Source organism: Manis pentadactyla, chromosome 7 (assembly GCF_030020395.1).
Source record: "Manis pentadactyla isolate mManPen7 chromosome 7, mManPen7.hap1, whole genome shotgun sequence".
Taxonomy (NCBI): Eukaryota; Metazoa; Chordata; class Mammalia; order Pholidota; family Manidae; genus Manis; species Manis pentadactyla.
This window is the reverse complement of record NC_080025.1, coordinates 25,392,328-25,406,387: the sequence shown is the minus strand read 5'-3', so window position 1 is coordinate 25,406,387 and position 14,060 is coordinate 25,392,328. Positions and strand designations below refer to the sequence as shown.

The 14,060-nt window shown below is 44.4% G+C and overlaps 1 protein-coding gene across 10 annotated transcripts in view; it reads left to right on the top strand.

The window, feature by feature from the left end:
• Positions 1–14,060, top strand: part of TACC1 (transforming acidic coiled-coil containing protein 1) — a 98,917-nt gene that overhangs the window by 72,458 nt on the left and 12,399 nt on the right. For 4 of the 10 annotated variants that reach the window (XM_036932159.2, XM_057505187.1, XM_036932154.2 and 1 more), the window contains 6 exons: positions 250–1,369; positions 3,550–3,585; positions 4,827–4,887; positions 6,776–6,983; positions 9,619–9,671; positions 12,747–12,872. In XM_036932159.2, the coding sequence (XP_036788054.2) occupies positions 573–1,369; positions 3,550–3,585; positions 4,827–4,887; positions 6,776–6,983; positions 9,619–9,671; positions 12,747–12,872 (1,281 nt within the window). In that variant the 5' untranslated portion in view covers positions 250–572. The remainder of the gene's footprint in view (positions 1–249; positions 1,370–3,549; positions 3,586–4,826; positions 4,888–6,775; positions 6,984–9,618; positions 9,672–12,746; positions 12,873–14,060) is intronic. The other 6 variants (XM_036932158.2, XM_036932155.2, XM_036932156.2 and 3 more) reach the window with 4 other exon arrangements.

Here is a 14,060-nt window from a genome sequence, read left to right as displayed (position 1 = left end):
GGTATAATTATTATTTGTATAACTTGGATACAACACACACGCAATTTGGGATGGAAAATTCGTCTTAGGGTATAGTGCCAGCTGTTCCCTTTCAGGCTGCGCTGCCATCCCTGCTGAACCTTAAAGATGCCTAATAAAAGCAGAGAGGGCCCAGCTTGCGGTTTGTCTGTGTGGATTCAGCTAGTAGAGAATATTTACCAATGTCGGAAAGATAATTCTTTAATAGATGGCTTATGTGTTTTGTTTTAGAATCAGAGGAAGTTGATGAACAGCTGGTAGCAGAAGTGGTTGAAAAATGTCCGTCCGAGACTCGTTCTAGACCTCCAGAAAATGAAGCATCTCAGAAGGCTATTGATGCTCACCCAGTCAAGGAGTTCAGGGAAGAAACCGAGTATGATACTAGCAAAATTTCAGTAGTGAGGCCCTTTTCAGTAGAAACCAAGAATTCCACGGATATCCCGGCAGATCGTGGAAGCAAAGCCGCCCATGGCCGCGTGACTGCGGTCGCCGGCGAGGCTCTGCCCGGCGAGGCTCTGCCCTCCGGCGCCGCAGGGTCCGCCCGGGACAAGGCGATGACCGAAGGCGCCACGGGGGCTGCGCTGGAAGCGTCCCCAGAGGCGGAGCCGAAGCCCGGGGGCGCCTGTCCTGAGCCTGCGCCCGGCAGGAGCAAGCTGAGAAGGCCCAGGCCCGTCTCGCTGCGGAAGAGGACATTTGGCGACTTCCCAGAAGGGGAGGCACCGCCGGCGGGCACACCTCTGACGCAGGCCCCGCGTCCGCTCGCGCCTGGTGCGGTGGGTGGGGGCACAGCGCCCCCCTCACCGGGAGGGCGCGGGACCCAGGAACCTGCCCCCGGCGGAGAGGGAATGCCCAGGGCGCCCGGCTACGACGCCGGCGGCCCCGGGGCCGAGCTGCTGGAGGAGGCCCGGGGCTCTCCTCTGCAGCTGGAGTTTGATTTCACAGAAGACGTGGAAAATGCAGATCCCAGGAAAGACCTTCCAAGGAAACTGGGCAGGAAACTGGGTAGCCGACCGACTCCCAAGGCACAGAAAGAGGGCGTCATTGAGCCGGGAGACTCCAGGGCTGCGGAGCAGCCTCCAGAGCCGGCCCCTGGCCAGGGCCCTGTCGCCCAAGTATCTTCTCAGCTGGGTCCCAGCCAGAGGGAGGACCCCACCTTCAGCCCCCTCGGGGGCCACCCCACTCTGCAGAACCCCCCTCCCCTCTCCTCCAAGGGCCCCTACCACTTTGACGGATCCCTGGCTCCCTTTAAACCAACCACAACGTTAACAAGCGGTGACTTCTGTTCCCCTGTTGGTAGTCACGTTAATGAGATCTTAGAATCACCCAAGAAGGCCAAGTCGCGTTTAATAACGTGAGTGATGGCGGGTGTGGGCGTTGTGTTCTGTGTCCTCCCTGTGCGTTTGGCAGCCAGCTGCTGCTTGAGGTTTGGGGAACTTGAGTTACCTTTGCTCTTCACTATGTTGCCTAACTCTTGCATGGAGTCAGAAATACCAGAGCTTTCCCTTTTGATGTCTGCCCTGTTCTGATTATTCAAGGGAGCACATTTTTCCCCCACTTTGGGTACTTTTTTCCTGTTAAAAAAAAAATGGCATAAGAGATTTGATGGTTTCAGAAATCCTCTCTGGGCTGTACAGAACTCAGGCCTCAGTGCTAGCCACCATCTTCAGATTTCTGCAGATAAAACAAACATTCACGCCACAGGATCCCTGTCTAATATCGATAATGTATGGAAAATGGTCCAAAAGGGTCTTTCACTTAGAAAGCTGTGATATTTTATTGGAAACAACCCTACCACTAAAAGTTGGTGATAATTCTCATGTCTCTGTGTTCAGCTTGTGGCTCCATCAATAAGGAGGTGAATTTCCAATGAGAATCAAGAATATTTTAAATGATCACGTAAATCTGACTCAGTAAGTCAGTGTTTTGGCATGTGTTGTCTGCCTTCCCGCCGTCTCCTCCTCCTGGGAAGCCTGGAGCCCTTTCACCAAGTCCCTGGAGTCCCCCAGTGGTCAACCTCAGGCCATGTTCTGCGTCAAGTTTCAGTTTAAATTTGTTACAGGTTACCTTATCACAGAACTTGAGTTGATGACAATACATCCCTTTGTGACCCTGTGACATTTTACTAAAAATTAGCTATAAAGAAGGACTAGTGATATGGAGGACGAAATATATAAAGGGCAGATGAGAAGAGGTACCATATTTCTAGCTGTCACCTAGCCGAGTAGAGGAAATGATACTCAGCAATCCTATGACATAAAGAAAAGTGCATGACGGTGTGGTGAATGCTAGAGAGAGGTTTAAAGAGCAGAAAGTATTGGCAGGACCGAGAAGCTTGGGCAACAGAGGAATCAGTTCCTCGGCAACCCCAGAATGTCTAAGGGGGGATGAGCTGGCAGTAGTAGTTCTTGATCTGTTTGATTATATATGAGCAGTTAAATGATTGCTGGAAACTATTACTGATCGGGCGTCCTCAAAGTCTCTTCTGTGGCTAAGGGTGGTTGCCTGTGTCTGGACAGTGCTTGGGGTGTGTGTTGGCCAAGTCATTGCCTTGGTGCTTCCTGATACGGTTTATCCTGAAGAGGCCCCCTTTGGCTAGCAAGGTCGATAAGTAGCTTTGGGAGCTTTCCTTTGAGTTGCATGTTGAGGGTACATAGCCAGTGTCTTCATGTTAGATAAATGAAATCTGGGCCAGAGGGAGGGAAATTTATCTTCCACTGTATTTTTAGTAGCAAGAAACAGCCTCTCTTGAGTCCTACCACCCTCCCTTAATAGCATTTTCCTCCTCTGTTTTTGGTGATTGGACTTCTTGATCTAATATGCCTTATGGATTTTGTTTTTTAACTCCTATGCAATCAAAACTCTTGTCTCTTTGTTCTTTCTACAAGGAAAGGGTGCTCAGCCTCTTGGGTAACTCTGGGAGTTTTGCTTAGCAAACCCCATTGTTGGTAGGAAAGACCGGAAGTATCCACGCAGTGGTAGAAGCTGGTGGAGAGTTAGAAGCTGTTTTAACAAGTTACTTGAATGACTTCTTAAAAGATGCACACATAATTGGCATCTTGGATTCTTCATTTGTAAAGTGGAGACATCATACTGTGATTGGGATTTTGTGGACCAAATGATATATTTTGTGAAACCATTTTAATCTTCTTAGTGATACAGGCCTACAGTAGATGTAAGCAGATACACTTTCAACTATTTATTCATGCATTGCCTTTAAACTGGATGACTGGACATTGAAGAGTAAATGTTCTCAACAGTGAAATATTTACAAATACTTGGAAGTTAACTTTTCATCTCTAAATTTGGACATGTGACATTTCTGAGTGTTTCTACTACTTTCACTCCAGTGGGGTTGAGGTACCTGATAATCATTCACTCACCAGTGATAACATTCACAAATATTTTTAATTTGTATCTCACCTCATAGAACATTTACATCAACCAGATTAGAGATAAATATTCCAGGCTTTACATGATTTTTCTCTCCATCTGTCTGTCTCTTTCCTGTCTCTGATTTTGTTGGTGCATCAGGACTACTGAACAAGTGAAATTTCTCTGTTTTCTGTTGTAAGTACTCCTGCTGTTCCCAGGACCATTGGCTTTTCCTCTCCCTCCCTGCCCAGACCATCTCTCCATAGCATGTTGGCTTCTGTTTCTGAGTCTGACCTTCTGGCAACTTCCTGCATTTCATTTGCCCTCTACTGAGTCAGCCCAGCCTTGCAATCGTCTGTACCTAAAGGAGTGGACAGCAGCCTTCCCACCTTAGGTGCGAGAGCTCACGCTCCCTGGCTTGGCACACCTCGTGTGGCGCTTCCTTCTGAGTGCTGGCTTGGCCCCTAGATGAGCCCAGCAGGTCTGAGGGATGGCGCTGCTATTTCATGTTGGAAAGCGGTGGCTTTTTGTTTGGATCATAAAGCTGCTGGCTTGGAGCAGGGGATATATTTCAGAGTCAGCTTGAGTTTGGCAGTAGGGGTGGCCTTTAGCAGGAGCCTTAGGATAGAAAACCACAAACTAGATAGTGACCTGTGCATTTTGGTAACTTACATGCTCGTCTTTTTTTTCCCCAAAGAAAGAAAAGTTGTAGTTTGGTGGAGAGGGTGGCGGTTAGAGTGGCATTTTTACTGGAAATATTTTAAGTTCATTAAAACAGAATGTGACCCAGTCTTGGGATCACAAATTACGTACTGGTTAAAAATGACAAGTGGTTTGAGCCTTTCCCGGTTCTGGCCTTTGCATAATATGACTGACGTTCATTTTCCATCTTTCTACTTAATAGGAATGGTAACAAGTTACTCAAGTATTTTTATTTTTATAGTTTCCGTTGACCACTGTTCTTCTCTGTTAGCACACAGGTCTGGAGTTCTCTTATCAGATTTCTGTGGCTTTTAGTGCAATAAAAATTTTCTAAAGAATCTGGTCCAGTGTGGTAATTTTTCTAATAAGTCAAAGCTGAGTGAGTAAGGATCAGATGAACGATTGTCTGTAGGTGCTAAGGAGGGTTTTGATGGTAATTAAAACCTGTAGGGGTCAGAGTCCTGGGGGTCAACATCACTGAAGCACGCCAAGGAGGTTTTCCCAGAGGATGAGCTGAGCTGCAGCTGTTCGCTTGCCGTGCTCTTGGGAGAGGTGCAGAGCAGTAACAGGTGTGCTCACCTCTAGTGTGTTGATGTATGACTTGTGTGGTGCCCCACGCTTTGGCTTCTGTCCGCACACATTGCTACTTCTGCTCCATCTTAAGCCTGGAAGTTGTCTATGTGATTCCAAACCCGCCTGCATTTTTTTCTTCTTCTTCTTTATTTTCTTTCCAGGAGTGGCTGTAAGGTGAAGAAATATGAAACAGAGTCTCTTGCTTTGGATGGGTGTTCTCAGGTAAGTCTGTGCCTGTCACCAGAATGTCTCTTTAACTGGTGGTCCCCAAATTGGGAAGGGTGGCGGGGCATTAATGAAGACTTGCCCAGGTTATCTGAGTGCTCAGGTTCCTGGAAAGGACAGTCCAGACCCTTAACTTCCTAGTGATCTGAGAAGACCCTGAGGACAAGGGAACCTTCCGCTATTATTGTTTCCACTTTATTTGGGTAAAGTTCCCTCTCACTCATTTGAAATCTTAATAAATTAGGTGTGTAAACCAAACAAAGGGGAGATTTTAAATACTGGTGTTAAGAAGGTGATTGACTGTCATGACTAGATAATTTTTTTTTGTTTTTTATAGTTTTCTTATTCATTGCTTTCAACAAAATAAGAAAACCTGAGTTGTCAAAATAATTTTTGTCACAATGTTATATGTCAGTTATCTCAAAATCTCATATAATATCTCAAATGCAAATTTATTTTTTGATGATAGAACTTTTGGATACATAACTTGGAAAGGAGTTAGAAGAATCAAGAGATTTCTATTACAAAACTCACTTATGTTTCACCTACTATAAAGTAAGACTCCTTATTGATTATGCTAAAAATGAGAAACAAGAATAAAATTGATGCTGACTCTTACTTTATTCTAGCAATAAGTATTTGTGCATGAGTATATGAATTAATTGGGAAACACAAATAAAAAACCAAAAACCCAGGCCCATTTGATGAGATTGTAATAAGATCCCTTTTTTTTCTTTTAAACTTTATTTTAGCCTAACTATGACTGTAGAAATACACTCATTAGTTAATAGAATGCATTTTAAGTTCACCTTATTCTACACAGTTTGGACCCAAAAACTTGGTACATGGTTTAAGATGATTTTTTTAAAAGAATTTGCATTCTGATTTATTTATTCATCTCTTACAAATGTATAAAACATCCACCTTCAAAGGCCATGAAGGCAGATAATAAGAACCATGACTTACCTTTGATTTCATTCAGAAAAATAACATATTGCACCCGTATAAGTTTTTAAAAATTGGTGTAATAAAATGATATGGTTGATACCCATTTTTAGTAAAAATTTGCTTTTGTGTTTGATAGTACTTATCTGAAGTTGTAATATTTTTAGAATAAAGTGTGCGTTAGTAATTGTAATAACTTCCCAGCAGAAAAATGTTAATACTTAGAGACTTAACGGTCATAGATAAAGGTGTTTCTTGTTTTTGTTTTTTAACTTTCAGCTTTCTTTTTAACATAGAAATATTATTGGAAGCCCTTTAAAAGACTTTGAAGCATATACATGCATTTCTTGGAATAATTTCTTGGTGGAAATACAAATTCAGAGAGGAAAAAGAATAATGTAAATTTCTGACTGTTAAAGAGCTGTTTTCTGTAAGATTTCAAATAGATCTTAAAGTATCAAATAGATTACAAATAAACCATAGAGTATCAAATAACCAGAGTAACTAGATCAAATTAAGCAAGGCCAGTATTTAAAATACACCAGCTCTTACATCGTTTACAGTTATTTTGACATATGCTGAAAAGTTTTAGATGTCATCTGAAAATACACTGGGGCACATAGATTATCCCCAAAATTGAACGGTATGTGGGCAAAATATTAGAAGACCACTGCATTGCACCACTTAAATTTCTTGCTTATAAATTTAGGCTAGAAAAGCTTAATTCTTCAAACCTCAGAGTTGAATTACTGGAGCTAGTTTCTAGAAAGCACAACATTCTGTGATTGAGACCCCAGCTCCCTCCTTGCTTTGTACACACATCTGCAGTGAACTCTTACTGAACGTCCAGGTGGGAAGGTGCCTGCCATCATTGCAGAGATGTCATTTCCCCACCGTTTTCCCTCCTGAACAACAGCATCTTATCTATTGCATTTCCCAGGATGATGGAGCAGTGATCTCCCAGATTTCAGACCTTTCTAATAGGGATGGCCATGCTACTGATGAGGAGAAACTGGCGTCCACTTCATCTGGTCAGAAATCAGCTGGGGCCGAGGTGAAAGGTGAGCCAGAAGAAGACCTGGAGTACTTTGAATGTTCCAATGTTCCTGTGTCTACCATAAATCATGCGTTTTCATCCTCAGATGCAGGTATGGAAGCCTATCTTCATCTTTCTAATGTACATAAGCATAGAAATGCCTGCAAGCCTAAAGCAGGAGACACCTTAGTGAACTGGGTCCCTTGAAGGATAGACTTAAGGCACTGCTCTATGCTTTGCTTCTTCACCTAGAAAAGAGGCACCAAAGGGAGTCTCATCAAAGAACCAGGGACACCGGGATAAGTGGCAGTACGGGAGACACTGATGTATGAGACTGCTTGAATTTTGTTATGATTTATTTTAACGTGGCCACATCTTACAGTGTAGGGGCCTGTACTCATCGAGGGGCCAGCGTGCTCAAGGCACAGAAACAGTAACAGGCAGCATGCTTAGGGCCTTGCTGGCATGCCAGCTAAGTTCTGAGTGCTTGGCACGTGTTAACTCACATACTCTTCACTGGGTATTATACTTTCTCCCATTTTTCAGAGAAGACAAGTGAGACACAGAAGTAAAGTAACTCGGCCAAGGTCACTTGGCCGGTTCCGGCAGAACTGGGATTCGAGCCTCAGCAGTCTAGCCTGTGGTCCTTTAACTGCATGGGGGAAGAGGTGGTTTTCATCACACGAGGCTGTTACAAACTCCCTGCTCACACAAGTGGCAAACTGAAATTGACCAACACCCTATAAAATCTTTCTTAATCTTCTGATAAGAACCTAAACTAATCTGTTCCGAGGCATCCTGCCGTTGGACCTTTCAGAACATTCTGGAGCCGCAGCGGTTTCCCAGGTCCCAAGTTACATCTATGGCCACAAGGGGGCAGCCTTGCCATTCTTTCCACCTGAGCCCATGTTAATTTGTTAAATAAATGGGAAAACGAGGTCTTATTGAGGCTTTCGGGCTTGATTCTGTAGCTAGAGAGCCACTGAAGGTTTGTAAGCAGAGTAGTATGGTCACAAGCTGTGTTTTAAATGATTCATTACTGACATAGTATTGGAATGTTAAGAACCATGTTCCTCACTACATTAAACATTATTTAAAAACTCATCTTCAGGAACACAATTCCTTTTATATTCAGAATTTTTAAAAAAACACTATTGGTCATCAAACCAGGGATGCAGATGGAAATCCAGACTTTGTGAGAGTTCCCCGTGGCCTTCCCCCTGCTCCCCTGGTCTAAGTTTCCCTTCTATAGAATGTGCCAGACACTGTCCCAGGTTTCTGCCCAGGCCTCTTTCTGCTCTGACATCTTTCCCAAAGACCTTGTTTGCCATTTCCCTTTATACCCCTTTGTCCCAGTTATGCGGGATAATCCTGAGTATTCCTGTACCTACAGTTATTTATATTTGAAATGCCTTTCTTTACCACCTCCTATAAAAATTCTGCTCACCCTTTCAGGACTATCTCAGAACTGCCCCTTTGGCCTGCACTGCACTTCACCTCTTAACCGTTCCTGTTCTGTGTGTTAATTATAGAAGATACCTTTGATAAACTTTTTGCATTTGAGGACTATGAGTGGTTTGCCTTTGAATTTCGTCTGATGTGGGTGCGTGGCGGATATTTGTTGAATGACACTGTTCCTCACTTGGAGGAAATGCCTTCAGCGGTTATTTATAGAGCTGGGGTTCTGTTAGATACAGGGCGGTCCTCAGAGTTAGTGAACTGCTAGTGACACACGGTATGTAACTGATCAGCTGGGTCAGAGGAGCAAGCAGAGACTGTGGTCATGTGGGCTGCAGGGTGTGGAGTGGAAGCTGTCCTGCCTCTGTCAGGTGAGTCAATCTGTTTCCTGGGCAGTGTCACCTTTGAGCTAGGTATCGACCGATTCAGAGACGTGCACCAGGGCACATGCCTCCTTTCACAGGGATGGGAAGGAACCTGCCATCTTGGTAAGATGCCCAGTAGCTCTCTGTGAGTACAGGATAAATGGAAAAACGAGGTTGTATTGAGGCTTTCGGGCTTGATTCTCTAGCTAGAGGAGAGCCACTGAAGTTTGTAAGCAGAGTAGTATGGTCACAAGCTGTGTTTTAAATGATTCATTACTGACATTGTACACTAAAGTAGTAATTTGTTATTTCGGTGTGGTGGATTATAGCTTTAAAAATGTGTGCTTTTCCATATTTTAAAATTTTCTTCAATGAGTATACATTTCTTTAATTAGAAAAAGCATAGTGCTGAGTTTTTATAATGTTGCCTCTGGTAGTAAATTGGAGATAAGGAAACCAGTTTGAAGCCTTGGGGAGGATAATAAATTAGTTTTTCAGGCATTGGGATTTGGAATTTATTGTTTTATCTGCTGCGTTAATTAGATTGAGGGTACCCTTTAGGCTGGAACTTGAATGCATCTCACACTTGGCGATAAAATAGCACTCAGTGTTACCGTTTCTTTCCTACTCCTGAAACTCATTTACAAAATGATTCATGGCCACAAGGGGGCAGCCTTGCCGTTCTTTCCACCTGAGGTGAAGGCTCCATTTACAGCCGACTAACTGCCCTCCGCTCCCTTCTGCGTTATGTTGGCCCTTCCACACAGCGGCCAGCAGGACGCTGCTGCCCCTTTGAAAATCTTGAAATGCCTTCATGTGTTCGTAGATGTAGTTCTGGGCTTGCACTGGGGCTTCAGGAGTTTTTCACTAGGAAGGAGAAGAGCTGACTTCTTGGATAACTCTAAAAATGACCCTGTGTTCTAGGCATAGAGAAGGAGACGTTCCAGAAGATGGATACAGATGGATCCACCAGGCCAGTAAGTTCCTACGCTTGGGGGGTGGGACAAGTGGAGCCGTTTTTCCGTGTTTGTTTTGAAGCCCATGTTAAGTTATTAAATAAATTCTAGTCAGTGTTGTTGATGGGGGATGAAATATAAGCAAAACAGTTTCTTCCCTTGAGCTCATAGTCTGTCCGGAGAGGTCCTGTGCAGTAGCCCCTGGCCGCATGTGGCTACTGAGCGCTTGAGCTGTAGCAAGTCTGACTGAGGTGTCCTGTAAGTGTGAAATGCAGCCAGTCTTTGAATACTTAGTATGCAAAAGAAGGAAAATAATTGTCTCTTAACTTTCTACATTGCTTATGTATTCACATGATAATATTTTACTTATGTTCAGTTAGCCACATTATGTTATTTAAATTAATTTCATCTGTTTTACATTTTACATGTGACAACTGAAAATTTTTAATTACTTCTGGCTCAAGTTATACTTTGAACAGTGCTGCTCGTGGATACAGAGTGGAAACTGTGGTAGCCTCTGGTGGATGTTGTAATAGAATGTATTCCGGGGGTCCTGGGCACCAGGGCTGATGCCTGCAGGGCAGGGATCATGTGTTAGCATGTATATAGTGACAATACACTACAAAATCAATTACCACTGATGCAGTTTTATTATCTAATCTATAAATTTGTTCAGCTTTTATCAGTTGTCCTGGTAACATCCTCGTTCAGGTGCAGGATACTGCGTTGCACTGAGTTCAATATTCTTACCCTCCTTTAACCTGCAGCAGTTGCTCAGTTTGCCTATGTCTTTCCCGACCATGACACTTGTAAAGAGTTCTGGTCAGTTGTTTTGCAGAAGATCTTTCAGTTCAGGTTCATCTAAGGTTTCCTCATGATTAAGTTCAGTTTATACTTTTTTGGCACGATTACATCCAAAGTGACATTGTGGATGTCAGTGTGTGACATTATTGGTGGCACTGACGCCGACCACTTAGTTAAGGTGCATCTTCTGGGTCCCTCTGTTGGGACTCCATTTTAAATGGGGTTTGCCAGGCAGAGGGCATCCCAGGTAGGAGGGTTGCCGATGCAAAGGCAGGGGTGGGAAGAGCCCTGAGTCCAAGGAGGTGTAAGCAGTGCTCATCTCCAGGGTCAGAGGATACTGTACGCTCGGTGGGCGAGGGCCACTCGTCAGGGCCACAGGCATCGTGCTGGGAGGCTTGGAATTGCTGGAGAAGCAGTAGGTAACCTCGGTGGGGTTTTAAGTAGGGAGCATCGTGACCAGTAGTAGGTCAGAGGACAGGATGGCCACTGAGAGATCCAGCAAGTGCACCCTCACTGCTCGGTGACTTGAGAGATGTATGTGGCGTCTGGAGGGAGGTCGTGGTGCGAGAAGGTTGATGAAGGTCCCACAAAATTTCTGCCTGGAATGTCCAAGTGGTCAGTGTTTCTGAGAACCAACCCCAGAGGGGCCTCATTTCAACAGGTGGCACCACGGCCTGCCTAGGTGTCTAAGCCACAAACCCGGGGTCATCTTGCTGGGTTAGGAATCCCAGGGCGGCCTACCGGGTGCCCTGACCCAGGGTCTCTCACAGGCTCAGTTTGCGGAGATTGGCTTCCCGGCTCGCCCCTGTGGCTGATGGCAGAGACATCCATCTGGTCTGTGCCACGTGGGCCCCCACCCAGCTTCTCACAGCGTGGAAGCTGGAGTCTGTGTATAAACTAATCCCAGCAGTGGCCTTCCATGACTTTTACCATATTCTAAATAACAATAAAATTAGAGGCGAGTCGCTCAGTCCAGCCTACACTCAAGGGGGGAGGAGGTGACACTGGGGCCGTTTTGGAGGCTGCCCAGCACAGAGTGGCCTCTGTCTTCAGCGAAAGGTCTGTCTGGAGATAGGGAGTGTTTCCGGGGGGACTTAGGGCTTCTGTCCATATGGTGGGCTGCCCTCCTTAGCGCTGCTGGAAATGCACACCAGCTGCAGCCTCTCTGTTTCCCTGCGGTGCTGTTCTGGGCCCTTGGATGAGGTCTCTGAAGCTGTATGCGAAAAGTATGTGTGTGTGTTTTGAGCATTTTCTATAGAAGATAAATCTGTAATGACCCTGAAAAATTTAAACGCTACTGGTCTAACCCAACCTTGGACTTTCTGTTCAGTATTGGTTTAAACAAGATACCAGGCAACTGATTGGTTATAATCAATAACTAATTGATCAGTACACCGATATTTGAGATTTTTCCAGGTTGCTTTGCATGTTTTTTAGGTCAGCTTTTTTTCCATTTCTGCAAGAATTTTGCTTACATAGGTGGGAGCAAATAGCCCCAAGAAGACCTTTTAGGAAGGAAAATAGGACAAAGTCTATGTTCTCTTGAAAACATACTAACTAACCAAATGTGGCTTTCTGGAGCCTAGTTTATGATAAAAGCAAACTGGCTCATCAGACGGTGAAGTGCTGCCAGAAGAGAATTGGACACTTATAGCAAAAAATGGAAGTGCAGACACAGAACTGGACTTAACGGCCACTTTGTTCTGGAACAAATAATGGTTCAGCCCTGACAGCATCGCAGCAGAGCAACTGAAGTTCCCAGTGATCCTGAATCACCCATGGGTAGGGTCAGAGTTCAGATATATTTGGCTTATTTACTTCCTAGGCCTGAAAGTTAGTGGTCTGTTTTAGAAACATTACCACCTAATGTGATTAAAGAGACACAAACATCAATATATAAAAAGTTGGTATTTTTATGAAAAGATACTTACATGGAGCATGTCATTCCCAGAAACCCCCAGAAAAATGAGGCGTTAACCATTCTTTTACGCATGTGATTCTTTGGTGACTGGCCACTATGATAATTACACTTTCTCCCTTTTTGGATTAGAAGAAAACTTACCTTCTGTTAAACTGAAGCTAAGACACCCCACACACATTAAAACAGTCTTTCCCTTAATAGTAGTGTAACTAGATTTTTTTTTTTTAAGCACACCTCTGCTGTTTTTCTTTTTCCTCTTCCAACATGCTTTTAAAGATTATGATCAGTGTAGCAATGAGGAAGTTATTGAAGAGTATGTGGAATTAAGCCGGAGACTCAACTTGTGGTAAATGTAACCTCTTCCCCCTCAGGGCCTGACGGAGTCTCCTCTGGAGAAGGCCCCAGGGTCCGTGGCCTGTGGAGGTGAGAGCTCCCTGGATGGCATCTGCCTCAGTGAGTCAGATAAGACAGCCGTGCTCACCCTGATAAGAGAAGAGGTAAAGGCCTTCTTGTTCTGTCCCCCTATCACCCCATTTCTTTGTAACGCCCATGTGCCCCCAGGTAGATTCCATCTCGTTGTCTTGAGTTCTCTGGCTGCAAGTTCTTATTTCCCGCAGCTTTTGGGCTCACATAAAGGGCTTGCTGTACGACCCTGCTCTGTGCTGGAGTCCTGACATTCTGGTGTCCAGGGAAGAAAGCTGACACTTGGAAATACTCTGAAGAATTTTGTACCCTCCTTTATCTTCTAGTCTTGAAGTTTTAAATATCGAATTTTGCCAGCTCTGCCCACATATGTAACTAAGGCAGTGCCTTCATCTTACAGAGGATATGTGCTCATGCCTAAAACTTCTTTAAATTCTAGGCTTGCAGTAATATAAAATTGTTTCCTACCTTCACCCATTCTTTAATTAAATAATTCAGCTCTCGAATTCTGTATTTTGTTTCTTGAACAGCCTCTGTTCAAAATAGATCACTTCTAGGCCCTTCCTAGTTGATCTGAAAGCTATGAACGACACTTGTGTGGTATTGATCAGCATGTACCCTCTCGCGTTAGGTTTCTGTGCTGTATTTTATGTGTTTCTTGATGATTCCACCTTTTTTTAAGCAGGTAATTCCCTTGGTATAGCAATTTTCTTTTTATAATGTGATAGTTGATAGGTACTTCTGATGTAGATCTTCTAAAGCTTTAAAAAACAGCATTAGATTGGTAACGAGGGATGTTGGCTGGCGCTCATGTCAAACCTTGGAAACCAAGGGAAGGACGTCCGCCAGATCTTAAGAATGAGAGAAATGACTTCGTCTTCCTCCTGAAAGTTAAACTATGGGATGACCACACAGTGGACCAAAGCAGAGATGGGCCTTGTCACCTGAAGCCACAGGCTGCCTCCCGGGTTCTTGAATCCTGATTAAAGGCACTGCAATACAGAATGTACCAATTAGAAAATAGTGAGAAGTATAATAAGAGACTAACAATGAATGCCCATCTGAGCTCTGTCCAGGGCAAGTAGCATTTGAGGCCATAAATTTAGAGTATTTCTTCCCAGTTCGCAAGGGCACCCCAAACACAGGGATATGAGGTGTGGTCTGGCCAGCAGATCCTGCCCCCCAGCCAGATGGATGCATCTGGCTTGGGGGCATCGAGCTGCTCAGCCCCTCGTGTAATCAGACATCTCCATAGACAGAGG